Source organism: Pyxicephalus adspersus, chromosome 5, assembly GCF_032062135.1.
Source record: "Pyxicephalus adspersus chromosome 5, UCB_Pads_2.0, whole genome shotgun sequence".
Lineage (NCBI taxonomy): Eukaryota > Metazoa > Chordata > Amphibia > Anura > Pyxicephalidae > Pyxicephalus > Pyxicephalus adspersus.
In genome coordinates, this window is record NC_092862.1 from 12,526,606 (window position 1) to 12,553,949 (window position 27,344).

A 27,344-nucleotide genomic window follows, 5' to 3' on the forward strand; every position below is an offset into this window, starting at 1 on the left:
CACAGGACTGACACCAGAGACAATCAGCTGATCCGCCAGCACAACAATGCCTTTCCTAGGACAGGACTGGAGGTCCCCTGGGCAGAGCTGGGTCAAGACCGAGGATGGATGGAAGCATTTTTTGGATGAACACAGCAATTACGTTGGTGACATCAACAGGTGAGCGCAAAAGACAATCTGATGAACTACAAATCCCAGCGAACAATAGGCTAAGCCAGCTTTGGCGATAACATTTGTCATTTTTGCTTTTAAAACAATTTGCAAAAAATCTCAAGTTCATTGGGATATTTCCAGGAAAATGTATTTTTATTGTTGCCCCAGGGACCGGTTTACCAGGCTGTAATCTTTCCCTGGTCTGTGTAACCCTAAACTATTGTTTGTGTCACCGTAACTGTTGTCTGTACATAATGCCAAGAATTTCTGGAACACTGTAGAACATTAACTTGTGTGATGTTCCTGTTATAATTAATCTGTTTATTATTCAGGGCTGCAAAATAAAATGCAGCTGTGGTAGCCAATCAGATTCAGGTATTCTTTGCCGCTGACTTCCGAAATATGCAATGTTGCATTGGGGCAACGTAGACCGTCCTTGTTTTGAGTGCTTTGGTATATGCTTTTGGATTGGCTGGGGAAAGTAAACAGGGGTAAGCAAACATGCCATTATTATTGTTATTATTAATATTTTTAATAATAAACAGTATTTATATAGCGCCAACATATTATGCAGAGCTGTACATTAAATGCCATTGCTGGAACCCAGTGCTACAAGGTAGCATTACGTCTCTGCTGATTACAACACCTGCATTATTTATATAGATCCAAAAATGCATCATTAAATTATATATAAACTTTAACAATAACTTTTTAGTTGCTCCCCTTTGGTCTGTTCCTATTAGAATTGTTGTGCTATGTCATAATTGCCCTGCTATGTCATAATTGCCCTTTCTGCCCTTCCTAATGTTGACTACAAATCCTTCCCCGTGCTATGGAGAAGAATAGGAGTTCTCTAGTCATATCCTAGGGTGACAACACTGCTCCGTTATACAAACAGTACAGGTAGTGTTGCCACCATAACAAAGGAAGTGCATCAGCAGGAAAAAAAAAGTCGTGAAAGGCAAAAATATTGATTGCAGTCCTTACTAGTAAGCTGCAAAATATTCAGATTTTGTTCCAGGGTTTAGATATTCTTTGTAAAAGAATCTCACGTATATAAGGAGGATTGCAGAGGGGAAATATTCAATATAAATGTATTATTATGTGTGAGGATAATCAATAAAATTAAAGAGCCCTAGAAAGAGCATGCACCCCCATATCTGATGAAGGTGAACTTCGGGTGCCATGGGTTACCATGCACTGTTGTTCCTTGCACGGCCTTGTTGATTGTGCCAATCATTTAATATACAGGATTTATCTTTTCTGGGCAAGTTGTGCCTAGAAGTGTTTGCATTGTTGTAAAAGAAGTGCGTGTGTGTCGCATATTATAGATCCCCTATCACAGACCAGCTTGTGACGCAGTGCTCTCCTTTCTATGTTGACCCGGTCAGATATTGTAAACACAACCCTGGCTCATGGAGCTTTCTAGACATCCCTGCTGCCTGTGTGTGATCTAAACTGGCTCCCAACGCTGCATGTTATTTGTGTTTCTTTTCTGCAAAGCATGTGACTAGTGACATGTTCCCTCCAGCAGGTGGCGCCGCCCTGGCACAGGGCCCGGATTATGGCAGGGGCTCAGAACAGATCTCAGTCTGCATGACATTGCCCAGAATCTCTTGGCAGCTGAGCTGTGTACTCAGGATCTTAGAAGAGCTCCGTGTTGCTGTGACACCGGTTTTTAAAGAGGATCTGTCTCTGATCCAAGATCACGTTGACACTCAGCAGTTCACCAGTTTGATAACGTGACGCAATAAAGCCGAGCTCGCTTTTGTTTCATGATGTACCGTGTTAGGCAGCAATAAATACTCCTGAAAAAGTAAATCTATTCCAAACATTATACACTTTTTATGTCCGTTTTTTTGCATTTATATTGAATGGTACATTTAGGATTTTAGGCCTATTTGGCTATACAGAACAAGCCTTAATAATAAAAATAGGCCCTCCGCTGCTATGCAGAACAAGCCCTAGGTACATAAAATAGGTAAATAATATAAAAAAAAGCTAAACATTGTCTTCTGAATGTCATTTTTACAGCCGAGTTTGGATAATAAACAAAGAAGCTGACTGATTGCTACGGCAACAAGAAAGTTGCCATAATAATTCCAGGCCTCTAACAACATGTAGGCCCGATTTGTTGGTAAGGGCAACTAAGCAGTTGCCCAGGACCCCATAGTTCTTTAGGGCCCAAACTGATACATTTCCGGAGTGCTGGAAACCTGTGCATTTGGAACTTCTGTTTTATATATATCCAGGGCCCTATTTTGTCTCTAAATGCCCCTGCAAAGGGGTGCAGGATATTTTTATGTCAGGATGTGATTCTCAGGTATTTTTGAGAAAAGTAAAGGTTATATCTGAAAATTGATATTACACTAAACCAAATGTATTTTAAAATTACCATCATACTTTAACGTGATTGCGTATGCTAAATCTAAAGACATTTTATCATTTAAGTCAGGTCCCCCATTTCTGCACTTTTCCCCATGGTATTCCTCCTTTTAAGTGCTGCAAGTCCTGAAAAATACTTGTTGATCCTGCAAGAAATGTATTAGGATCTCAACTTCCTGCAATGAGCTGACAATTCTGCCACTAAAAAACAAAAGATTAGGAAGAGTATCTGGTAGTTGGTAGGGGAGGGAGTGATGACAGTGAAACAAAGGAAGAGATATACATTTATTTAAAAAACAAAAAGCAGAAAATGTGTGACTCCACCTAATTAAAAATCTAATCACCAGGTATTCCTATTATGGCCTATGACATTCTCTATTTTTAAAGTGGGAAATGCTCTTTGGTGATCTACAGTTAGGCTAATCAATGCTTTATAAATATGGCATACTGGACAATGATCAAAAAGATCATTAAGATCAGGCTGAAAAGTGATGATCTTTTCTAACAAATGACACTTTTATAAATAATGCAAACTGGAGATAGTAGTATTTTGTATAAATAACACATTATTTTAGCAAATGTCCAGTTTTCACCGTAAATAGGTCCATAGAAATTAGGACAAGAGGAGTAGGACGTCTATATTTCAGCAGGGAGAGATGGTGACAATATTGTTTGGAACTTCAGAGGATCAAGGGAAAAGTTGTCAGCTCACTACAGAAGTTGTGAATATCAGGCAGTATCCATAGGTATTTTTTTTTGTACTTGCAGTATTTTTAAAAACACACCATTGGGAAGTCTGGAACAGCTAATAGCAATGTCCTTTAGGTCAATATACTCTTTAGGGCTAAGGTGTAAGGAAATACCTACCCCATTCCATCCGCCATTGAATTAGGAAGGAGCAATTTTTTGTTTATTTCTGCCCACAATTTATTAGTGGGCTGCAGCACAGGAAGAAGTATTAATGGGGACCCTGTCCTTCTGGGCCCAGGAACAGTTGTACCCCACACATCCTATCACACACAGTAATGGAATTCAATTTCTTCTTGTGCTTTATGTGTCTTTCTAGACAACAAGATGTTATTTGTAGACTCTGCGTCTAAAAGTGTAAAACGGCCTGCGGCATTGTGACAGCCTGTGCCTCCGGTATATGACTGACGGGCTGTTGTGGAAAGCAATACATTCATCTGAGAAAACTTTCCATTTGCTTAAAATAGTCCAGAACATTCCTGAAACAAAAGCGGGTTTACTGTCTGCATGTTGTGTTTCACAACATGAACTACAAACAGCATTCTGGTGCCAATGTAGTCAGATGGTCAATTCTATAACAGCGACTTATACCAGGAAAATAAATCGCCTCCATTGGGAACTGATAGGTGCATCTTATTGGTGGCTGTTTGGTCAATACCGAATTCTCAGTAACAAAATCCTTGAGGTCCCTAATGAATTATTTTTAGTGTTCTCATCCTTCTCCTCTTTCCCGAACAATGACACTGCCAAGGCGATGAACCTGTGCCGTTCACTGATACCCATCATTGTCAGGCAGTTTCTGTTTGCTGTGTGACTCACCTGTACTATTCATCCATGACGTCAACCATTACAGACCCAGTAACCCCCCTGGGGGGGACAAACCATCTCACTGCCTGGGATTGGTGCCATGCTAAAAGGGAGCCCTATTATGCCATGAATGGTCTTTTAAAGCACTCAGCTGGCACTGGCATATTGCTGCCAGTTTGCTGTATTATGTAAGCTATTGTTGAGCAATTTTTGCATAACAAAGAAGCAATTCATAAGCCTGACCTGAGTAACATTCAGAACATGATCCTTGTAGGACTGTGAAGAACTTCTGCCTTGGACTAGATCAATAGGGCATGTTTGTGTTAGCTGTGACGATATTGGAGGTGGCATAACAGGTTAATAGTAACCACTTTTAGAGGAAAATACCAAATAAACAATTCTATCTGAGTGTAAAACCCGCAGAGTCAACTATGTCTGTCTAGTTTTTGTTTACTAGATTCCCTATTTAAAAGAAAAATATGTTTAATATATGATTTTGGATGGCTTTTAGGGAATTTAGGTGGACTTGTAGCCAACCTAAAAAATTGCAGACAAAAGTACAGAATATATAAGGTATTTTAAATAATTATTTGCAATGCTTTTTTTCATAATTTTTTTTTTGATCTGCAATGTGGCTTCACATTTCCTAAGAATTGTGATAACTACTGGAAGAGTTATTTCTCTTGCAGAGCCCTCTCCTTCCTTGCAGCCATAGTTCTTTTCTTCTGGAAATATGTAATTAGTCTGTGCTGGCCCAACTCCTCTGCCCCTCCCCTCCCTACATAAACTTTTATGTAGCAGCTGTGGAAGGAGCAAGGTGGAAAATTTGGAGTTATTTCAATCATTCTGCTGGGGCTGCTGGCATCAAATCCAAGATGGCAGCAGTCTCCGTCAATTGTCTACATAAGTGAGGCTTTTACAGGTAAATAATATTCCTATAATACAACACATGCTTATATATTCTAATAGAGGGATTGATGTTGAAATGAATAGCCAAGTGACAGGACCTCATTAAAGTGTAAGTTTTTTTTTCTTTTAGCTTGCTTCCTAAAGTGACCATGATGCTAAGAAATGTGAAAACATGGAGGTCAGAAGGAGCAACCTTTGAAAGCTAAATGGGACCCATGGGATTCTCATTGCTGGAAAAGTTGGTTTTCCAATGGATTGGGGAACACTTTTCAGGATCAAGGTTGCAATCCATTGGGCAGGCAGTGGTAAAGGTAATTATATACATTGGTCCTTTTTACCCCAGGGGCACCCTTGAAATAATTTTATGCTACTAATTTGTGCCAAGTGGAAAATGCCCCTTACAGTAATGGTCAGAATGCCACTCTTAAAGACTACCACCCAAGGTCCTTGAATCAATCAGCTGCCACTGCTAAGTGGTGTTGGGCGTAGAAATATGCAGACACCATCAAATGGGATGTCAATTAACCAAAGCACAAGCAACTTCTTGAGGGCCCTGTGGTTGAAAATGGCTCATTTACTTTGTTCTTTTACATATGTGCCTTTACTTGAGAGACAGGGTCAATTTAAAGGAAACCTACTGAGCTGTAAAAAATATCTAAAAACCTGATTTGGCTGGACATACATTTTAAAGTAAACCTGGGCTGAGGTTTATTGGGTGCCACTGCTCAATTAATTCTGGCTTTCCATGGTCTCCATTCTTTCAGCACATAAGCATTTAAATGAGGACTTCCTCTGACTTTGTTTTGGAGCTGTGACCACAAAAGTATTAAAGCCTTTGGATCAGCATGACAGCCAAGCAATTAGCAATTTTAGATGGGGGAGCCAGATTTGACGTTCTCCATGTTTCATTTAGAATTCCTTTAGGATGTAAGCTACAAGAATTAACACTCTGTAAATGCAATGCTGTTAGATGATATATAATAGCATGTCCTGACTTGTCTGTATACAGCAGTATGTTGTTCTTTTCCTGTAATCCTTTGAGTCATTCCAAGTAAAACAAAGTATCCTGGCACACATATTCTTTCTGGTCCTCATTTACAACAGAATACTGAGTAGTCTTTTGTTAATAATAATAAAAATAATATTAGTAATAAGTATTCATTAGGTTTTGGATTAAGCAACCCCATTAGAACTTGGAATTCAAGGGGTTTTTTGCCCAAACCCAGTGAAATGCACTTCTGCTTTACATTGGTGCTCCATCAGTTTTTGTGTTTTCCCCATGCAGTTCAGAGGGTGCCATTTATAATATGCAGCATAAAATATCATAGATCTCTGCATTATCCTGAAGGAACTTGTATACAAAGGGGTAAAATTATTGCCAGAAATGTGTGTTTTTACTCATAAAAGCTGGTTCATCATGCTTCTGCCAGTCTTATCACCAGCTATATCACAGCCAAAAGCAATGGATGTACCAAATGGCATTGTCGTTCCCCCGAGTTGCTTCAGGTACATAGTTACAAAAGGTCTGTCATTCAAAGTTTAAGTCTCATCAGTAAATCATCGCAGTAGTATCATTTAGCAAAAAGCAATATAATGTAAAAACAATTGTTACGTTGCATTTTGCATCTATGTATTTATTTATGCATTCGACTCTTCTTGTCAGATGAAGCCACAAATTAATGTTTTTATCCTACCACAACCCCTGAAAGACTTCAGTTATCTTGGTCTTGTATACCACTGTTGTGTCTGTTTTCATTTTCTTTTTTTTTTTTTTTTGCTTCAATGTTTTATCATTGCAATTAAAGGAATGTGAAACTAGAAAATAGTGGCTGGTAATGAAGGAGGGTTTTAAGCAATGCAATTCTTAAAAAAGATGTGTGTTAAAATTTAGACCCACCCTGGTTTGTAGATTCTGACCCCAAGTCCATAAAAATGTCACCCTAAATCTTCACAGGCAAGAATGTAACCATAACATGGATTGTGGGTCTTAAATTGATCAGACCTGTTTTACCAATTATGGGCAGTCATAGTGTCTTACATATCCATGTATGCACATATACAGTTAGTGTCCTGTCTTACATGTAGACATAATACTATATATTTTATACATGTCTTGTTTTGTATCCTTTTCCATATATTTTATAACATGTCTTGTTTTGTATCCTTTTCCAGCTATTTCAATGTGGAAAACAATAAAGAGAACCTCTTTAACAACCTGAATTATGACATTGCTGCTAAGAAGAGGAGAAAGGATCTTCTTAATAACAACACAAAGACTCAGTGTAAGTCCATGTGTAGAAATGCTGCATTTGCAGTAATATGTTGAGCAATTTAGGATAAATGTTTTATGCTTTTAGGAATTTACGGCACAATACATTTACTAAATATACTAACTTCCTTCTCCATAATAAATCTATTTTTTCAACATTATGTAAACAGATTTCTACCAAGAAAAGTGGATCTATGTGCACAAAGGAAGCACCAAGGAGGTAAGCAGATTTATTTTTTGTTTTGTTTACTAGAATCCAGTGTATATAAATTTCCACATTTCTGGGTCTGGAAAACATGGATTGTATTGTATGGGTCTGATGATCAAATGTGAACACAGAAGAAAGGATTTTCTGTTACACAGCCACCCATAAGGCTCTTCTCTTTGTTGCTGTATTCTGCATTATAGAAAAACAATATAATTGATTCCCGTTAGACCATATACATTACATCCTTTCTAGACCTGCTGATTTTCCCGAGAATGAATTTCTAGTGGGGTCATTGTTTCTTTTTTCCACCTCTAGCGCCATGGCTACTGCACCCTCGGCGAGGCTTTCAACCGATTAGATTTCTCCACTGCTATCTTGGACTCCCGAAAATTCAACTATGTTGTAAGGGTGAGTAGAGATGGCACTTCATTTTCTCTAAGTCTGTCCTTTTTCCTATGAGAAATGTATATTACACTGGGGAACAATTTTGAACAAATTTTTTGTTGACTTCAATTTGTAAGCTTATTTACACTAAAATAGGTATGCTGATTCTGAAAGTGCAGTTGGTTTTCTTCTATCACATCAGGTTTTTTCTCTACTGCTTAAACTAATATGATTACTGTATCGTGGATTTGTGGATAGGCTTTGTATTTAAACACAAGACAGTGTGGTCAGAGGTTATGCGCTGCTCTACGTAGTTGGTTTTGATTCAAATCCATTATCATTCAAGGCCATTATCAAGGACTTTCTCAGAAACACAGGAGCAAATAATTACACAGAAATTGTCCAGAAACTCTTGGAGAGCTAGAAAATGCTTGGTTGCAATATGAGCATCAAGGTGTATTTTCTGCATAGCCATCTTTCTAACTTCCCGGAAAACCTTGGTGCAGTCAGTGGATGAGCAAGGTGAACGATTCCACCAAGATTTGAAGATCATGGAAGGATGGTATCAGGGTAGATGGGATGTACATATGATGGCTGACTATTGTTGGTGCATCTGGTAGGATTGTCCTAACACTGAACACTCTAGAAAAAGCTATAAGCGTACATTTTTACCTTTATTGTTTACCCAATTAATTTTCAAATATTTTACTGTAAAGAAAGTGTCATAGAGTAACAATAAATCCTTTGTATGAACAAAAGAAATTTAAATAAACAGTACATTCAAGTTATTACTTTAATTTTTCATTGTAAATTTTTTGACAAAAATGGAGGGTACCCTGTATAAAAACTGGGTGTGATAGCAAAAAAATGGGCATGTGTAAGATTTAGCTCAACAAGAAATGTGTTCCCCAGTGTTATTATTTCCATACCAACCCTCACATCCTGTGTTTTCTGTATGTTGTCCCTTTATTGGCTGTATGTTGGTGCTAAAAAAGAATACTGGATGTTTATCATGCAAACACGATGAGGTCTGAAAAAATAACCCAATTAGTTTAAAAAATTCTGTCACAAGGTGTTAAAAATAACCATGTAAAAGATTCTCCAGTGATGTCCTTTTTTCTTTATCTCTTCCTCCCTTTGCTCTCCTTTTTTTTTTTTCCTTGTCTATTTTTCTTCTGCTCCCTTTTTTCTCCTTATCACTTCCCTTTTAGTCCCCTCTTCATTTTCTTTTTTTTTCCTCCCTTTCCCTAATTTTCCATCTTCCTTTCTTCTTACTTTCCTCTCCTTCTTCCATTGCTCCCATTATCCCTTTTTCCTTTTCTTCTACACTTCTTCTCTTCCTCCCTTTTTATCTTTTTCCTCTGCTTCTTCAATACCATTTCCTCTGCTTTCCTTTTTTCTTTTCTTTTTCTCTTTCCGTTTTTTTTTTAATTTTCTATTCTCCCTCCCTCTTTCTTTTTCCTTTTTTTACCTCTTTTCCATTCCCTTTTCTATTTTCATCTTCCATACTCGTTTCATTTGCTTTTCACATCTTTCTTTTTACGCCCATTCCTATTTTTCTTCTTTACTTTGTCTCATCATTTTGTTCTTTTTCTTGCATTTCCATTTGTTTTCTTCCCCTTTGTAGGTTTAGCACAGGTTCACTAACCCAACATAGAACCTTTCTATGTCAAGCTATATACTTCAGTGTACCACGTTGTGTATCTATACTGACGAACTGGGTTGTGTGTGTGACATCAAAACAACTGTGGCACTGTAGCTGCCAAAACCTTTTAATATAGGACAGGCAAAAGTTTCTTGGCTAAAGAATGCTTCCCAGTAACAATATTTACTTAGGATTTGGCAGGCCTGATTAAAATGTAATTTACACAGCTGAAATGATGCCAGGATGGCAGTGTCTGTTTATTGTCAAAAGCTGTGTATTTCCTTTAATGTCACAATACTATCAGCAGCAAATCAGGTCACACACCTCATAAATAATAGTGTGCCCTATGTACACATTGTGCTGCTTGTTGCACACTGTATGTTGTATAAAGAATGTGTCATACGATGGAGCAACACTTTCCATAGTTTGTTTAACATATGATGTCCTTAAAGACCTATTCAAATAGCTGAAAGGCATCTATATATGAACTAGTAAACCCGCTATTATATTTGGGATTTTGTTCAGCCAGGCTTGTTGTGTCATTACACTGCTTCTAGCCTGTTCATTGTACTATTGCAGTGTGCAAGTGTACTAAGTAGGTGCCCTTCTATAAACCTAAGCATCACCACATCTAGTCCCAATTGCTGAAACACATTATTATATTAGCACTGAAAAAGTTGGAGAGCAAAAAGAGAAAAAAAAGGAAAGCGAGAGAAGAGGTAGGAAAAAAGGGAGATTGAATGGGAAGGGAGAGAGTAAAAATGGAGAATAAAAGCAAAGGAATGGAAGAAGCTAAGGCAATAGAGACACAGTAGAGGGCACTTTCTGCCTAATATTGGGTGCACAAGGCTGATAGGATGAATTTATTAAAAAAGATTTTTGGCCATAAACTTTTTTTAATTTTTACATAAAGTATTATCATGCAGGCCTGTACAAAAAATTGACCGTGATGGTAACCTTTCTCCGTTCTATCAAAAACCAAGAAAAAAAAGTTTGGCTGGAGTTAGGCTTTAAAAGTAAGCTGCATTTCACATGGATATACACTTATAAACACCCCAGGTCATAAAACCCCGGTTCTATTGCAGATATTGCTCAGCTGGCTGCCATTCTCTCTGACCTGGGAAAACATCTGCTATACTTGGATTCTCACCACCAGCCAAGATTCGAACTATTGGCAGAACAATATTACATAATATTTCACAGTTCAGCCGATCAATACCCTACAATGTGCAAGAATAGAAGAAATATTCCCCCTCATTAATTTATATGCCAAAATAAATCCATCAGCCTGTCAACATTTCCCTTCAAGACATTTTAAACATTTTTGCCTGATCCAAAATCTAATCAAAATCTGGATATATTTTGTTATTGTTGAAACAAGGTGTCAGTTTTCTAGTGTAGTAAATGTCTTTTGAGAAATAATTTATTTATGTAATCAGTGTTAAAGTTTTACTCTCTATCATCAAAAAACATTTCTGGCATAAGCAAGCTGCAGATTGCATTTACCTATACTGTGATTTTAGGGAGAATTTATATTGTGTTTGGATACATGCAGGAATGTTTTATCTGAACTTAGTGACAGCCCCTTGCAGTCCATGTAAAACAGTACAAGGAGACAGTCAGGTGTGTGCCATCATCAGGCGAATGCTAATAAAATAGGAGAGAGTGTTCTGTTACCCATTCACAAAGTTTGGGTGGGGAGACCTGTAGGAAAATATTCAAAGTTCAGGTCCATTATATTCTTACATTGCACTACATACTTGCTATGTAAAGACTCAAGATCAGGGTTCCTCCAGAGGGATTCCCAGTGTACAATTTGTTCCTCTCGGGTTAAGTGACAATGATGTTTTTGGCGATCTGTAGGCTGACATTCATCTCATCAGCAAAGTAAGAGGAAATCTCCCCATTACCCACCACACTAATATACTGTGAGCTGTGTATGTAGTAATATTAGTTATTTCAAGGGTTCCCTCATGGTAAAAAAGGTCTAAAAAGACTGCTCCAAATGACTGTCATTTGAGAAGAACTATTGTCTATATAAATGGGGATGACTGTTGTCTTTTTAGGAGGCGGACACAGTGGGGTGCTTCCTGCTCTTCCTCCTCTTTCTCTATAGAACTGAACAGTGCTATGTGTACATTATTGTACTGTCACTGGAAATCATCAAGAAAGACAGAAGCTTATATCTGTACGCAGCTCTAAACTCTGCTTCCTCCATTGTAGTGCTGCACAGGAGGAGAACTTGGCCAGTTCTGCTTAGCTGATGGCAATACATTTAGGCATCAATGAGAGCAGTCAGTAATACGTGCTGGGTATTATATTGATACCTTCTCCCTGTTCAGATCTGCGATTGCAACATTTCACAAATGGCAAAGTAGCCGCATATATATATCTATATATAATACTGTATATAAAATACATATATACAGTATGCAATATATAATATTACCTTATAATGTACACACATATAAATAACACCCTGCTGTCATGAAGGATTACCCGACAGTTGAGTACGCATTCTGCGGCTCAATCACATGACACTTTAACCAGCTGCTGATAACCTATAACTAAAATCTCGATGAGGAATGTCATTGGTTATGCAAGGAAAGAGTCACTGCATGGAATATGTGACTAACAGTACACACATTCCCAGAAACACTTCACCAATGAATAACAAAGAAAACAGTTTAACCTTAATCTAGACTACAAGAATCTATTCAATGATTAAAGTATAGCTATGGTCAGAACTTTTTATTTCAGCAAGAAAAAATCTCTTCAGCAAGGGAAATCCCTATTGGAAGAGTTCCCCTATATTTTATCTGCCATAGAATTTGTTTTTCTGTCCATCCAATCTTGAGATTTATACAGCTAGACAACACAGGCAGGTTGATGACCTGACTTTCTCTTATGAAGTTTTACAATACAACGTGGTCACCTCCCTGCCTCCAAGCTCTGACTGGTCAGTGAAAGAGCAGCATCAGTCCGATGAAGGCAACCTTCTGTTTTCTCCTCCCTAATGCATTTTGATTATCAGCAAGCGATTTCCCTCTAATATTTACCGTTCCTCTCCCAATCTGAGTTTTACTATACATGGAACTGCATGACCTTGCTACCAGGACAATATCAGCTACACTAATAAAATTTAACAAATCAATATTAATAACTATATACCATGCTATATACCATATATACTATAACTATATACTATGGTAAATGCATTAGCCTATGTTTATTTTACATCTGCCAGGAGTGTAGTAGGTAAATAGAAGTTCGGTGAACCCAAGCGAACCCAGCAGCCATCTGTTCCACCTGTTTGGTGCCGGCCCTTTCTGGGTAAACCTGTTGGCACATGCAATGGAAAGGAAGTTGATCGGGGACTGAGTCATGATTCTCCAGTACAAGTGACAAGTCACATGTCGCTGAGCTGGATGACTGACAGCCACAAGTGTCTGATACCTGATGACGGGTCGGCCAGCTGGAAGCAGAAGTTTACATTCTCATATAGAAGTTATTTTCCTTGTGACAACACATTGTGCCAGCCACCCTCTCTTCTAAGAGATATTAAATATCAGGAGGTTGATGTTTGGGAAAATCAAATATATTGAAGTTCTCTGTATCAAATAAAAGATAGTACATTGGAATTTATACAAAATATGATGTCGGTTAAAATCTAAAGTTTTTAAAAAAAATTTTAAATATGTTAAAGGAAAAATAGTTTGTGATTGATATAAGTATTTGCCGATTTGCATTCTATGTATATTGGATTTTTTTTTTTAGAAAAGGCCACAGGTTTCCTTTGACAAACTGACAAATATTTTTTTTTTTTTCCCCACAGCTTCTAGAACTGATAGCAAAGTCCCAGCTGACCTCTCTGAGTGGCATTGCCCAGAAGAACTACATGAATATATTGGAGAAGGTGGTTCAGAAAGGTAAGAGCACCGCACACTATTCAGGGGTGGATATATGGTATGTACATCCTGTGCTGTATAGAGGCTAAGGGAGTGCTCTTCATTAATTGCAATTCTTTGTAGGGCAACCATAACTTAGTTAGCATGCTAAAAGTGGAACTGTGCTTTGTCAATGTTGCAGACCCCCCTGGAAAAAACTAAAGCAGTGTTTCTCAACCGGGTTTTAGTGGAACACTAGTGTTCTTTACAAGTTGCTAGGGGTTCCTTGAGCAATTAATAATTTGTGTCTCTCACTGACACCAATGATCATTTTGGCTATCTGTAAGGGTGACATTCTTCCCATTGACCACCATGCTAATTTACTGCATGTTGTGGATCCTAATATTATTGTCGGGGGGGCCCTGAAGACCTGAAAGTTTTCTCAAGGCTTCCCCCCGTGTAAAAAGGTTGAGAAAAGCTATGTTTAACAGGTGGAACCACTGCAAACAGAGACAGGCATCCGGTACAACTGAAAGTGTTGAACGTTGTTGATTTTTCCACCATCTGCAAGAAAGTGAAGATCAAAGTTGACGGCAGTAGGCCAGCTGAGGATCATTACTCTTCTTTTACAGACGGCTTTGAAAAATATGAAATATTAATGCCAAGCTACAGCTAAACATGTTTAATTACATTTTTTCCTTTGAGTTTTAGAGCAGAGGAGAGTTGATATATTTATCAGGATTTATTTCTAACAAACCTCAGAAGCCAGCATGCAAGTTTACTAATTATGATAACCTAAACTCCAGGGTTGGAAAACATTAATAAAGTTTGACAAAATTGTTTGCAGCATTCTCATTGGATGGTGGTTGTTTGGAGTGGTACCACCTGCCAATGAGAATCTGCCTTTCAGCCAGGGACTTCACATGATGGTCATTGCTCCCCATGGCTGGTGGTTGTTAGGGGTCATACTGCCTAACATTCACAGAAAACCTACCTAAAATTTTACTTTATAGGGGATTAACCCTCAATAGGGACAAAGATATCAAAAGCTTTAACTGTTCTCTCCTCTATATAAAATTAGATGACCGTTTATGGTGCAGTGGGACACATAATAATAACAAAGTAATGTTTCCAGTTTGAGTTTTTGAGTGAATCTAAGTAAATCTGTTTGACCTCCATTTCATACAGCAGAGTTCTCCTCAGGCACTTTTAGCAGGGCGCTTCACCCAGCACTTTTTAGCACCCACCCGGCTGTTTTTGGGTGGTTACCAAAGAGTTCGGTCACAATACAGGGGCTGCCACCCACCTAAAACTTCTTCCCACCCAGCTTAAAAAAATTTCTGGGTTGAGCACTGTACAGTATTGGATAATGAAAATGTGTACTACAGGGCCAGCTTTACCCTCCGCTCTAGATCTACAATGATGTTAAGTTCAGGATGTTTTCGGTGGTTGGAATCCAGGGGCCCCAAATCAGGAGAAATAAATATTTGCGTTGGAAAGCCTTGGTATAAACAGTCACCTTAAAAAGTTTAGAGATGTTGTTCTGCTGCCAGGAATAATAACATTAATGCTTGTTCTTCCTTACTATGGAGAGTTACAAAAAAGGGGAAACAATTTAATAACTGTTATAAAACAAACCATGTGTAAGAAAGCTGTGATGTACTCACATAAAGCAATATCTACCCATATATATAAGTAGCTGAATATGATTTTGTATTTTATGCTGTTTATTTAATATTATTAATCATCATCGTTTTACATTTTTGTTTTGCAGTTCTGAAGGATCAGCAGAATATTCGCCTGATAAAAGAATTGCTGCACACTCTGTATTCATCACTATGCACACTGGTGCAAGGACTGGGCAAATCTGTACTGGTGGGCAACATTAACTTCTGGGTCCATAGGATGGAGACCATTCTGGACTGGCAGCAACAATTGCAAAACATCCAGATCACTAGAGTAAGTTGGCACCTACCAGCCACATTGTTAACCATTATTAAGCCTATATTTTGACAATCTCCCAGCTCCTCTCATTAGCACCCCCAGAACAGTAAACTACTCCACCCCTAGCAGGTTCTTACTATTCTTGTGCAACTGGCTTGGCCTGTCTGCAACCCAGATGGTACAGGTCTAGGGCCCTGATTTATTAAAGTTCTCCAAGGCTGGAGAGAATACACTTTCATCAATGAAGCTGAGTAATTGAGCAAACCTGGAATGGATATCCTAAAATCAAGCTATCCATTCCAGGTTTGCTGGATCACCCAGCTTCACTGATGAAAGTGTATTCTCCCCAGCCTTGGAGATCTTAAATAAATCCGGGGCCGAGTGTCAGCTTTCTATGTCTGTGAACCAAGGTTCCATAGACTTGTGAGGGTCAGAACCGGTACTGCAGGAGCAAATGTCTTCATTGATGTCTATGGAATGGTAATTTGCAGGGGTGGGCAGCATATCAATAAGGGGGGTTACTTGTCACTGCTCTCTGATCACTGCTTTTATTACACAAAGGTGTGTACATTAATGTGATCAGATTTTTTAAGGTGGAGATCAGTACTTTGATTGCCATACTTCAAATTGGTGATCAGAAGGTCCATTAATCTAAATAGAGTAACAGATTGCCACTTTTCTACCTGCAATTGACACTAATAAAATTGGCAACCAAAAAATCATAGACTTTCATTGTGCCCACTGATGGACCCTTTGGAAACATGAAGTCCCAATAAAACTCAGTCTCAGTCTATGCTTGTTCCTGGTCAGTGATTTGAAAGGTACAAAGCCATTGGATTAGTATGAAAACCAGAAAACTTGTATTTTAAGTCAGCAACTTAAGCCTCTTTTTTTTGATAGGAAAATATTTTCTATCCCTTCCAATGGGTGGACCCCAATGGTCCTCAAGGGTGGCCTGGCACCATGGACATTAGATGCTGTCTTACTGACCCATTCTGCTGACAATTTGCTCCTATTATGACATGAAGTTGCATATTTACAGCTAAAGAAGTGCAGTGTTGTTGTGCAGCCTTCTACATTCCTCAGAGCTTAACGCACTGTCTTTTCTATCTTTAGCCTGCTGTTAAGGGAACGACCTTAACCGATCTCCCCTTGTGTCTGCAAATGAACATCATACAGAGGTTAACGGATGGGAGGGACATTGTCTGCCTGGGTCAAGTGTCCTCGGATTTGCAAGTTCTCAGCGAGGACCGTCTGTTGTGGAAAAAGCTGTGCCATTATCACTTTACAGAACGCCAGGTAACCGGACACCCCTGGGCACACAAAAAAACCCTTTTGTTGAGTTTTAATAGCATTGCATTAGCTACGACAAAAGACGCTTATTCTAATACAGCCCAATGACCTCTCACATATTGTGCTGATTCTTCTGGACAGATTGTTCCCATTATTGTTCATCACACATCACTGAATTCCTCTGTGGAGGCAATTATTGAGTTACAGGCTGTGCTTAGCTGAAATATAAACTGATGACTGTCCAAGAAATGAATGCCCTTAGGTAAATCAAAAGGGTTATTATTATTATTATCTAGTATTTATATAGCACCAACATATTTTGCAGCGCTTTACAAGATCCATAGTTATATATCACTAGCTGTCCTTCCACAGGGGCTCACAATATAATGTCCCCTCCATATTTATATGTCATAGAATAAAAGTACCACACTGACTAGCCTGGCCCACCTTGCATTAATAAAACTAAAAATCATAATTGGATAACTATATATAAAGATGCTATGTGGGATGCACAAGAATTGACTTTTGTATGCAGATAGTATGCAAATTGGACTTGCTTGAAAATGAGTAATTAAAACTCTGCAGCTACAGTTTGATCAACTCTCAAGTCATTGATATTTGCATACAAAAGTAATTGTTTTGCATTTCATTGGGCATCTCTACAAAATGATAGACTGAAGAAAGAATAGATCTGTGCAGAATTGTGCAACAATTCAGAAATCCTGGCCATTGTTATTTGTAAAATATATGCCTCTTGGCAGGCTGAACAAAATTATTTCTGTCAATATTCAGGATAATTACATTATTTGGTTTTGAAGTTCATTAGTGTATCATTAATGTCAATAATGGGATCTGGTCTTTCCGAGCACTGCATTATGGAGAAATCTTCTAGATTATGAACAAGGGTCCACAGGGTTCAGTGGAACGCTAGGGTTTCTCCACAAGTTGCTAGATTGTAAGCTCTTCAGGGCAGGGTCCTCTCATCCTGCTGTGTCTCTGTCAGTATCTTTTTGTCATTTGCAACCCCTATTTAATATACAGTGCTGCAAAAAATGTTAGGGCTATATAAATCCTGTTTATTATCATTATTAATAACTACATTTTATTTGGTTTTGAGGTTGATTAGCTTATCAATAATGGAAATCTCAGGTTCTGGCCTCTCCCACCACTGCAATTTGGAGAGGTGGAGGAAGTGTCAAATGTGCATTCATATCTGGAAGGTCTGGGTATTTTTCGGGGAACTTATAGCTGGCTGGGGCATTGGGGGAGTAAAAATCATCCTAGACTACCAAAAAGTTAATTTGCGTCATGCTAACTGGCCATAGAGTTTTGCCTCTCCTGTCATTGTGCAGTGCGACTACCCTCTCTGACCTATGTGGCACTGTCATTGGTTTTTGTGATGGTGATGCCATCCAGCAGCTTTTACAATAGAATATCAGTGTGAAAGCTGAATTCTGTTAAAAAAACATAATTGTTTTTATTTTCTATTCATTTTAGATCCGTAAAAGGCTTATCATATCTGATAAGGGGACTCTGGACTGGAAGAAAATGTATTTCAAACTGGTGCGGTGCTACCCCAGGAGGGAGCAGTATGGAGAAACACTACAGTTCTGCCAACACTGTCACATCCTGTCCTGGAGGGTGAGAAAAAAATTTGTATTTTATACAGATGTCTATATACAATACAGGGTTAAAGCTTATCAAATAAAAAAAAAAATACACAAATTATTATAATTATGTGTTTTTCAAAAAGCATTTGTACATCCTGATATTTTTTTGGTTTATTAGGAGTGTAAGAATCTGAATGTTTCTTGGTTCTTCTTGTAATTACTTTACAGCAGAGCTAAAACTGAAGATACTTTTATTCACCCCTTTCCCAAAACTCATCAAATTCCTTGTATTTCACCCTTAGGGTACAGAGCATCCCTGCACAGCAAACAATCCAGAAAGTTGCTTGGTGTCTCTCTCCCCACAAGATTTCATCAATTTGTTCCGGTTCTGAACTTCTCAGATGATGTTACCAAACTAAGCTGAACAATTTTAGGTCAAAACCTAAACTGTGAATAGTGTATATTTTAAAAATGACGTAAGCCACAGATATTTCTTGTGGAAGAAGGCAAAGTTTATTGACACTTCTGTCCAAGGAAAGTGTTTTACTACCAGACTCGGCTGGACTTCTTGAAGTGTTGGCCAAGGACAATTGGGAGGAAAGAAGTCATTGTAGACTAGATGGTTTGGATCCAAGGAGCTGAGATGGTCTATAATAGGAAGTCTCGGCATTCATGGCCTGTGAATATCAAAGAACTTTTGCTTTATTGAAGACGCTTTAAATTGATCGGAAATTTTTTCAAATGACCCGATAAACTGTGCTATTTCTCAGCACTCCACCCACAGAATGTCGAATACGCCACACATCTCTCTACCTCTTTTATATGACACCCTCTATCCATTAGAATTTGTCCATTTCTCAGCATTGACCAGCCCGATGTAGAAAAGGAAAAGTGTGAATGTTTTAAAAGGACTTGTTGATTTTATTATTTTTATTGGGTGAGTCTGGTGGATATATTGTAGGGCAAATACACTATTGTTAAGGACTGTGTTGTGAGGAGATTCAAGTTAGTTTATAATTAACATAGATCTAACCCATTTACTAAAAGTCCATATAAGCTTTGGAGGTAATGTCATTTCAAATGTGGTTTATATTCTTAAAATAAGATTTTAGGGAAATATTACATGGTGTTTCTATCATAAAGGTCCTTCAGGCACCTCCTGTAATTATTATTACACAGTATTTATATAGTGCCGACATGTAAAGTGCTGCGCAATAAGTCATGTCACTAACTGTCCCTCAAAGGGGGCTCACAATCTAATGTCCCTACCATAGTCATATGTCATTATCACTGTCTAAAGTCAGCCTTGGGAGGAAGACAATCAACCTAACTGCATGTTTTTGGAATGTGGAAGGAAACCGGAGCACACGGAGGAAACCCACACAAGCACAGGGAGAACCTGCAAAATTCATGCAGATAGTGTCCTGGCCAAGTTCGAACCTGGGACCCAGCACTGCAAAGGCCAGAATGCTAATCTCTGAGCCACCATGCTGCCCATGTTATGTTACGTGCTGTCCTGTTGTGAGAAGGACACCTGTCTCCAAGGTGTGCTGTTCTACCACCCTGTCACATGCAACTCTGGTGGGGACTACGAGAAGCCATGCCAATACGCAATGTGCTGGTATGACTCCATGCTGTCAGTTTTAGCAAACCAATCCAGGGTAAGGATCTGCAACTGAGGTACATGCAAGTGCATGTAAACAGAAAAAGGCAGTAGGATATTATAAATGGCTAGAGGACCTTAAACAAATGCCATGTAATCTTTTTATATATCTACTTGTTATTTTTTTTTATTTTGAAGTGCTTTAGCAAAATAAATGTCATCCAGTTTGGGTTTAGATCTACTTTGAGCTCTGCTTTATCAGTGCAATACAATCAAATATAGGCATGTGGGCTAATAGCAAAGAGTACATAGTACTAAAGATGGCTAATCGCAAAGAGTACATAGTACTAAAGATGGCGCTCAATGGATGAAAATGCCATTGGAAGGCTTGGTTGGAACTGTGTGGGTCTGGGAAGGCATTCATATGAAGTGAAGCAGTTAGGAGACCACTACAATTGTTTTAATTTGCACAATGTGCAAAAATGTGCCTAGTTTATACAGATTCTGGAAAAAGGTTTGAGGTTCATGCCCCCTTAAATCACTAGTAAACCTGAAACACAATTTGGCCTGAATTAGTAGTAATACTAAAATGTTTAAAATATCAAACAAATGTTTGAAATCTAAACTGGAGGCAGTGGTTGTAGATGTGAATAGTTTCCTGCAAACAGTTGACCTCTTGTTTAGTATTCTCATTGGAGGCCATTGTAGTCAGCTGTGTTGGTTTTAAACACTAGGCAGGTAGCACTTAACTACTTATGCCCCCGTTCATTCCCTAAGGGGGCCATCGGTGGGACTCCACATATCTTGTCTAAACTGTGGACACGGTTTTCACACGGGGACGCAATAACTGCACCGCAACCTCATTCTCCATGTGAACTAGCCCTGAAGTGTCTAATACTAATAAAAATATATCCCAGTGAATGCAATAAGAAATGGCTGGTTTCCAGAAACACCATCATCTATTCATAATGTAAATTGTTTCTTTGAAAAGCAACATGTGTTTCTGGTTCAGCTTCCTATGAAGGAAATTTTGTTTGTAAGGATGTGAAAAAAACTTGACATGTATCCTCATGACAAAAGAAAAAGGGAATCGATTTTAGAAAGTGATTTTTTTATAGGATGTTCGATATTTCATCTATATGGACAATATTTGTTCTGATTCGTGTATAGATCTGTGGTTTAGGATTGACTTTTTTGTAGTTTTTAGTATTAAAGGGAACCTAGAGAAATAGCCATGCTACCTATACCAACTCTTATATGAAAATTCAAACTCTAAGCAGAATACACAGATAATATATAAATACATTTTATTTGTATATATATATATATATAGAGAGAGAGAGAGAGAGTGAAGAGTGAAATCAGCCAAAGATTTGTATTTCTGTCCACCCAGTCCTCAGATTTGCACAAGATCACTGAATCACCACTTATGGTTAATGAATACAATGGTGACCTCAACCCCAGCATTTCGATTGGACAGTAAAAGAAAAGCTGCAGACTGATAAGGACTTCTCTACTTTCTCCTCCAATCAGCTTGCTCCTTGTCAGTGTATTTGCATGCAGCTCACCTGGCTAGTACTGCTTTTTCCTTTATAACAGGTTGCAAGAAGCTGATACCATCTGCATGGAATATTGGTGAAATGATAGTAGAAGAGATTTGCATTAATTTTTGCATTTACCATCTGCTTGGAGTTTGGAATTTAGCTTATCCAGGAGTCCCTTATCCAAATCAATGGGGATTTTCCAACCTCTGATCCTGGCTGGCTTTTCTTCTGATTCAGAGATTTAATATATATAACATAATCAAGCATGACAGCCAGAGAACAAACAGAAGGTAGAGAAGATCAGCAGAGGTAGTTCTTTCATGACAAATTCCCTTTAGTAATATTCTCAGTGTCTTATACAAAAAGAAGTAGCTTTGGTTCCATAGAAGCGAGTAAGAAAGCACTTTTTATCACAAATAATATGAATATGTTCACATAAATGCACTTTTTTTTACATTTATATTTATTGTGTGTTAGTATGCTTGTGATGATTTATGTATATATTGACATGATATAGATGGAGTAATCTTCTTTAATAAGGTATGATAATTCAGTTTATTAATAAGGCATCCAATAATCTGCACTCTGATAATTCAGCTAATTTAATAAGGCATCCAATAATCTCCACTCTGATGGAAATTCTTAGAAGATATGCACACTTTGGAGAAACGTTAACACACTCAGAAAGTTAAATAGCATGCAGTATGTTTATTCATGTTGAGTGAATGCATGCTAAGTAATAGTGTAACACTATTGCCAGGAGGTGTAAGTACCCCCTGGCAATGCCTTCATCTACTTTTCTCCAGTAGCACAGATCCATCTTTGTTCGTCATTATTTAGGATCTGTATATAATTCCTGGACTGAGATGCTGGCTCAGAGATGACAAAGTAATAAAAATTCAGGTGTCTGTGGACTTTGTTCACAATGTGTGACACATATCCGCTCCTTCTGCAGCCCCTCTCCTTGTGATAAAAATGATATTGGATTGATTTACTAAAAGGAATATAACCTGTTCACTTAGCAATGTGCAATGTATACCCATGAAAGAGAATTTCACTTAGCCTAATGTATGAAGTAAAGGTTTGCTGACTTCAACCTTCCAAACACGAAAAAGCAAAAACATTCTTACCTGTGATTGAGTCTTCCTTGCAAAGTGAATGTTCTCCTTATTCATAGGGTAATGGAAACGTTTCCTTGCAAGGTAATAATTCAGTTTGCTAAGTGAACAGCCTAAAGTTCTTAAGTAAATCAATGCTGTGGTGGTATTTCCAGTAAAAAGGAGACTGAGGACATTATTTTGTCTGCAGCAGACTGATGAGTTTAGTAAAAGCTTCACCTTTTTGTTGTGTGTGCAGAACTCTGGCATAATGGTTTATGTTTTATAGAACAAAGATCTGCTTTTAATGGTTTCATGCATTGCAAGGACTGGTTGACAGTCAGGTGGCAGGTGATCGTATATATATATGAACTAAATTGGGTCCTCACTGGACATGTTGGCAAAATTGAACTGTGTCGTGTTGCGTGTGCCAACAATCCAGTTGGTAGCTCGTATCTGTCCTGTGTTTACCCCATCCCAGTCCAGGATCAGGACAGAATATTGAACATGTATGTGCAGTGGATCTACTTATGTGTACATGGGCGCCATTGGAAATTTCCAGGCCTCCCAGTCCCCTGTCATCCAGCTCTAAAAGTTCCAGCATTGTAAGTCCAGCTCTTCAGGGCCTGGTACAGAAGGGACCCCTTGTTCCTCACTGATGGCCCCCTAGGTGTGTACTGGACCCTATTGTGCTTTTGGCTCTATGCACTGCCTTAACAAATAGGTTTGTGTGTGCTTGAAATGATATGTTTAATCATTATTTGACAAATACCACTAATCTTATAGCTGTGAAACCTCTAAAAGAAGAAGGCAACGTTACTATGTACGCTAATACAAACTGATGAATGCTTTGTGTTGATGCAAAACCAAACAACTTTTACTTTCCTAAAATTGTATCTTCGTCAGTCCAATAACTTTTTCTTCTATTTGTTTGAAAAGAAGAGAATCCTAAAGAACACTTAATTTGGTTCTTAACAATAAACCACTCTTGTTTCCTTGAAACTACAGCCAGGCTCAGAACAATAGCATTGTTTTATTGCATGTTCTAAAATGCCATTTAGTTTGTGCAGAAGTACTGCCAGAAAAATCAATGGTAACTGGCATGTTGGCACATCTCTGCCCTCAGGATATTGCTGCTAAATCTAATGCTTTTAGAGATCTGATATTGGTAGATGGAATTTTACTTTTGTTAGAATTCACTTTTCAACTTCGGTTGGTTTCCCCCTGTTCTTCTGTAAGGGCCAGGAGTGAAACCCTGAGTAGGATTTGTTTTGGAGGTTAAACAAGGTTGATCACCTTCTCCTTACATGATAGTCTTCTGGTCTGGCTATTGGTTCAAGTACTGCATCATATAATAACAGAGTACTTATGTAGCGCCAACATATTATGCAGCGCTGTACAAATTCAATAGTCATATCACTAGCTGTCCTTCAAAGGGGCTCACAATCTAATGTCTCTACCTTAGTCATATGTCATTAATACAGTCTAAGGTCAATTTAGGGAAAACCAATTAACCTAACTGCATGTTTTTGGAATACTACAAGCATTAGTGATGATGCTCCCTGTATAGACATGCTCCAGAATTGTCATTAACACAATCTAAAATCAATTTTGGGGGGAAGCTAATGAACTGCATGTTTTTTTGTGAAAAAAAATGAAATTATATTATGATGTCTGATTGTTTGTTTTTTGTTTTTATGTGTTCATAACATGATTTTATATTGTTATAATTTTGCTGCAGTTTGTGTAATTAGGGTACACCAGCGAATGACGTAAAATGCATTTCTTGAGACATGCCGACTGTAATATTTTTATTAACGTGTGATTATGAATAATGAGTAGAAAAAATGTATATATTATGTATATGTGTGGGCTGTTTAATTCCATACAATGCATTACAGCACTTTGAGCTGATGGTATAAATGTAAGTTTTGTGAATTCTATGTACAGTGTTTTTTATCCAGGTTTTATGGTATTTCCATGAATACAGTATTTCATGTAAACATTTTTGTACCTTTTTTTTAATGTAAAAATGCTTTATTCCCGCCAAATACAATTGATGTGCTGAAACATGTTAATCTCTATGAACGTATTCAATAATGAAGTATAAAAAACAATGACCATGTTTGAAATTCCAAGCAGCCATCAGGTAACACAAAAAACTACCAATGTTAACAGTAATCGCAATTCAAGATCCATTGACTTTTTCTTTGGATGCAGCACATCCTATAGAGATGTGTTTTGCAACCTTGTTGCTTCTTTTTGCATTTGAACATATGGCATGTATGAAAGCTGTGTTTCAATGCAAATAGAAGTATTTGATAACAATGTTCATTGTACACATACCTAACCATACAAACCAAACCATCTCACATTCTATTGTCCATTGGTGGCATCAGCATTGTTGGGACCTGGCTGACAGTAAAGCCCTCAGGCATGGTAATTGGATTTTGGGGTTTTTAGTCTGCAATCACAACCCAGGTTTGCCAAAGTATCAATAGACAGAGTCAAGGGAAGAGCAGAAGAACGACCAGTTGACACCGTAATCCATATCGCCCAAAAGACCCTCAATCAAGGTCAAACCTTTCTGTCCCCTGTTACTGCTCAGTTGTACCTCTTCTGGTCTAAAATATGGAACTTTATGAAGTTAAAAAAAAAAAATGTTTTACTACCATACTATAAGTGTTAATGTGCACACAACTTTACAATTTCTGACCTTATTCTTCAGCTACGTACACGCATATAGTTGTCGTTGGAAAGGATCTTTCACGATTCTTTCCAACAACAAAAGACTGAATGAGTTCTGTACATACAGTGCCGTTCTGCTTTATGGAAAGGGGAACAGGAGAATTACGGAACGGCACTCTCCCCTTCACTATGCGTCATTTGTGGATCTGCCAGGACAAATCCATGAACGAACGAGCGCTGTACATACGTCAGATTCTCCTTCAATACTAGCCCTGAAACGGTAATCAGATGAGAATCATCTGATGCGTGTACGTAGCCTTCCATTGGTTGTTTTAAAAATTCAACTGAAGAAAAAGTAGTCCTAAAATTAAAACATAAATGTAATATATTGCATATTTCCAACACTTAGATGTTGTGGCTGCATTGGTTTACATTTTTCATGAACATTTTGTAGAAATACAGAAAATATTTGATCTTGATAGAAATGCTTTACTATCATTTTCTGAGACAGGAAAGGATAGCAGAACAATATTTATTGTGTAAGCCACTAGTTTTATCTATTCACCACGTAAAGGAGATAAATGAAAACATTTCCTTTAAAACCAGGGTTTTTTGCCTTCTTCTGGATCAACTATGTCCATAGGGTTTTATATCTGGGATATGTTTATTTACCTAGTGGTTTAACTTGATGGACTAGTAAACCAAACAAAAAGCCTACAACCTGGACACACAAAAGTCACAAAAGGGAAAATATAAGCGGAGAGGGGAGAAATTGTCCAAAAGAAATCCAAAAGTAATTCACATAACATGTATAATGCTGAGGTTGTCCAAAAGGTTTCGGCAATTTATTGGGCCATCCAAGAGACAAAATGAGAAAAGTGCTTAGACCTCAAGGCACCAATGTGGGGGCATTTCTGCTTCCTTCTATGTTGATCATCTTGAGGTGATAGCTAGCACTCCAGGATATCACCACCTACTCACATAACAGCAGGTTTCTAGTTTTGGTGGGGAATATAGACTCCTCTTCCTTCTTGAGGCAGTGGAAACTTTGTGTGCCCAGCCCCTACATGTGCTGCTTCTCACGTGTGCTTTTGTAAGTGTATTTTACATTTGGTGTATGATCTTTTCCCTTTTTGCAGCAATGTATGGGTGATAACTAAGGCTGCCCCCACATACAAATACATGAAGTATTTTATGTGCAGGATTGCATGTAAAAATACAGGAAAACTAGTGCAGTCTGCATATCTAAGGACAGATAAGCTGCAATATAGCTGCACTTTGGTTTAAAAAAGAAAAAATATATGTTTACATATTAATTCTTCATTGACGCAGTAATGCACTTCTAGCAGAGGTGTGACCTTTGCCTACATACTTGTCATAAAATGTGTCCTTCTTTCTCACCGTAGAACATTAAGAGATGTACATGCCCACTGGGGTTGTCACTTGACTGGGTATTAGTCTGGCTGGTAGAAATTAAGCTTTTTGCCAATGGTATGAATAGGAAAGAGACCATCAAGTCGCCATTTTTTATAGCGTTGATGGCAGCCTGAACCCAGACATTGGTGCATTGTAAGGGTTCCTAGGCAGGTTTATAGCTACCTTTTCTATATCGTCCTACACAACCAGTACAAATTAGCAAATAAAACAATTAATTGGCCAATAAGGACAACATCAGAACATTTGGCCCTAAACAGTTTAATCAACATGTTCAAATCAAAATTGATATTTCATGCTACATTATCCCCCAATTTTTCAAAAATTTCCTTATTGACCCAATCAGTGATTTTTCTTCTAAAGGTGCGTACACACTTCCAATTTTTATCGTTCCAATCCCAGCCAGAGCCGCGGACCGTGTCTCCCGTATGGAATTGCAGGCTTGGGGCGGTGGGCGGGTTATTTCTCTGAACACAACCAGGTTCTGGCATCATTATGTCACTCTGTTGGAAGTTTTTTCCCCTTTGAGTGACACATAGTCAAGGTTGTAGTGGGGCAGGCACATTTACATAACAATGATGCGCGCTCGCCATGGATAGTACCGTGCCCCCTCTTCTTTTTTTATGACTGCACCCCTGGTGATAACAATACTTCCCTATAGATACAGTACAGTACAGAAAACCAACTTTGCTGTCCTTGGAGCAGACTGGGCAATCTTCCAGGGCCCCCACATTTTA

The 27,344-nt window shown here is 38.2% G+C and overlaps 1 protein-coding gene across 1 annotated transcript; it reads left to right on the forward strand.

Moving 5' to 3' along the window:
• On the forward strand, positions 1–24,559 carry FBXO32 (F-box protein 32). The gene is made up of 9 exons (XM_072410667.1): positions 1–159; positions 7,174–7,283; positions 7,441–7,490; positions 7,794–7,886; positions 13,343–13,436; positions 15,169–15,353; positions 16,455–16,637; positions 18,129–18,272; positions 18,544–24,559. Exons 1-9 carry the CDS (start codon positions 47–49, stop codon positions 18,631–18,633), a joined length of 1,062 nt encoding a protein of 353 aa, XP_072266768.1. The 5' UTR covers positions 1–46; the 3' UTR covers positions 18,634–24,559.
• Positions 24,560–27,344: the final 2,785 nt, after the last annotated feature.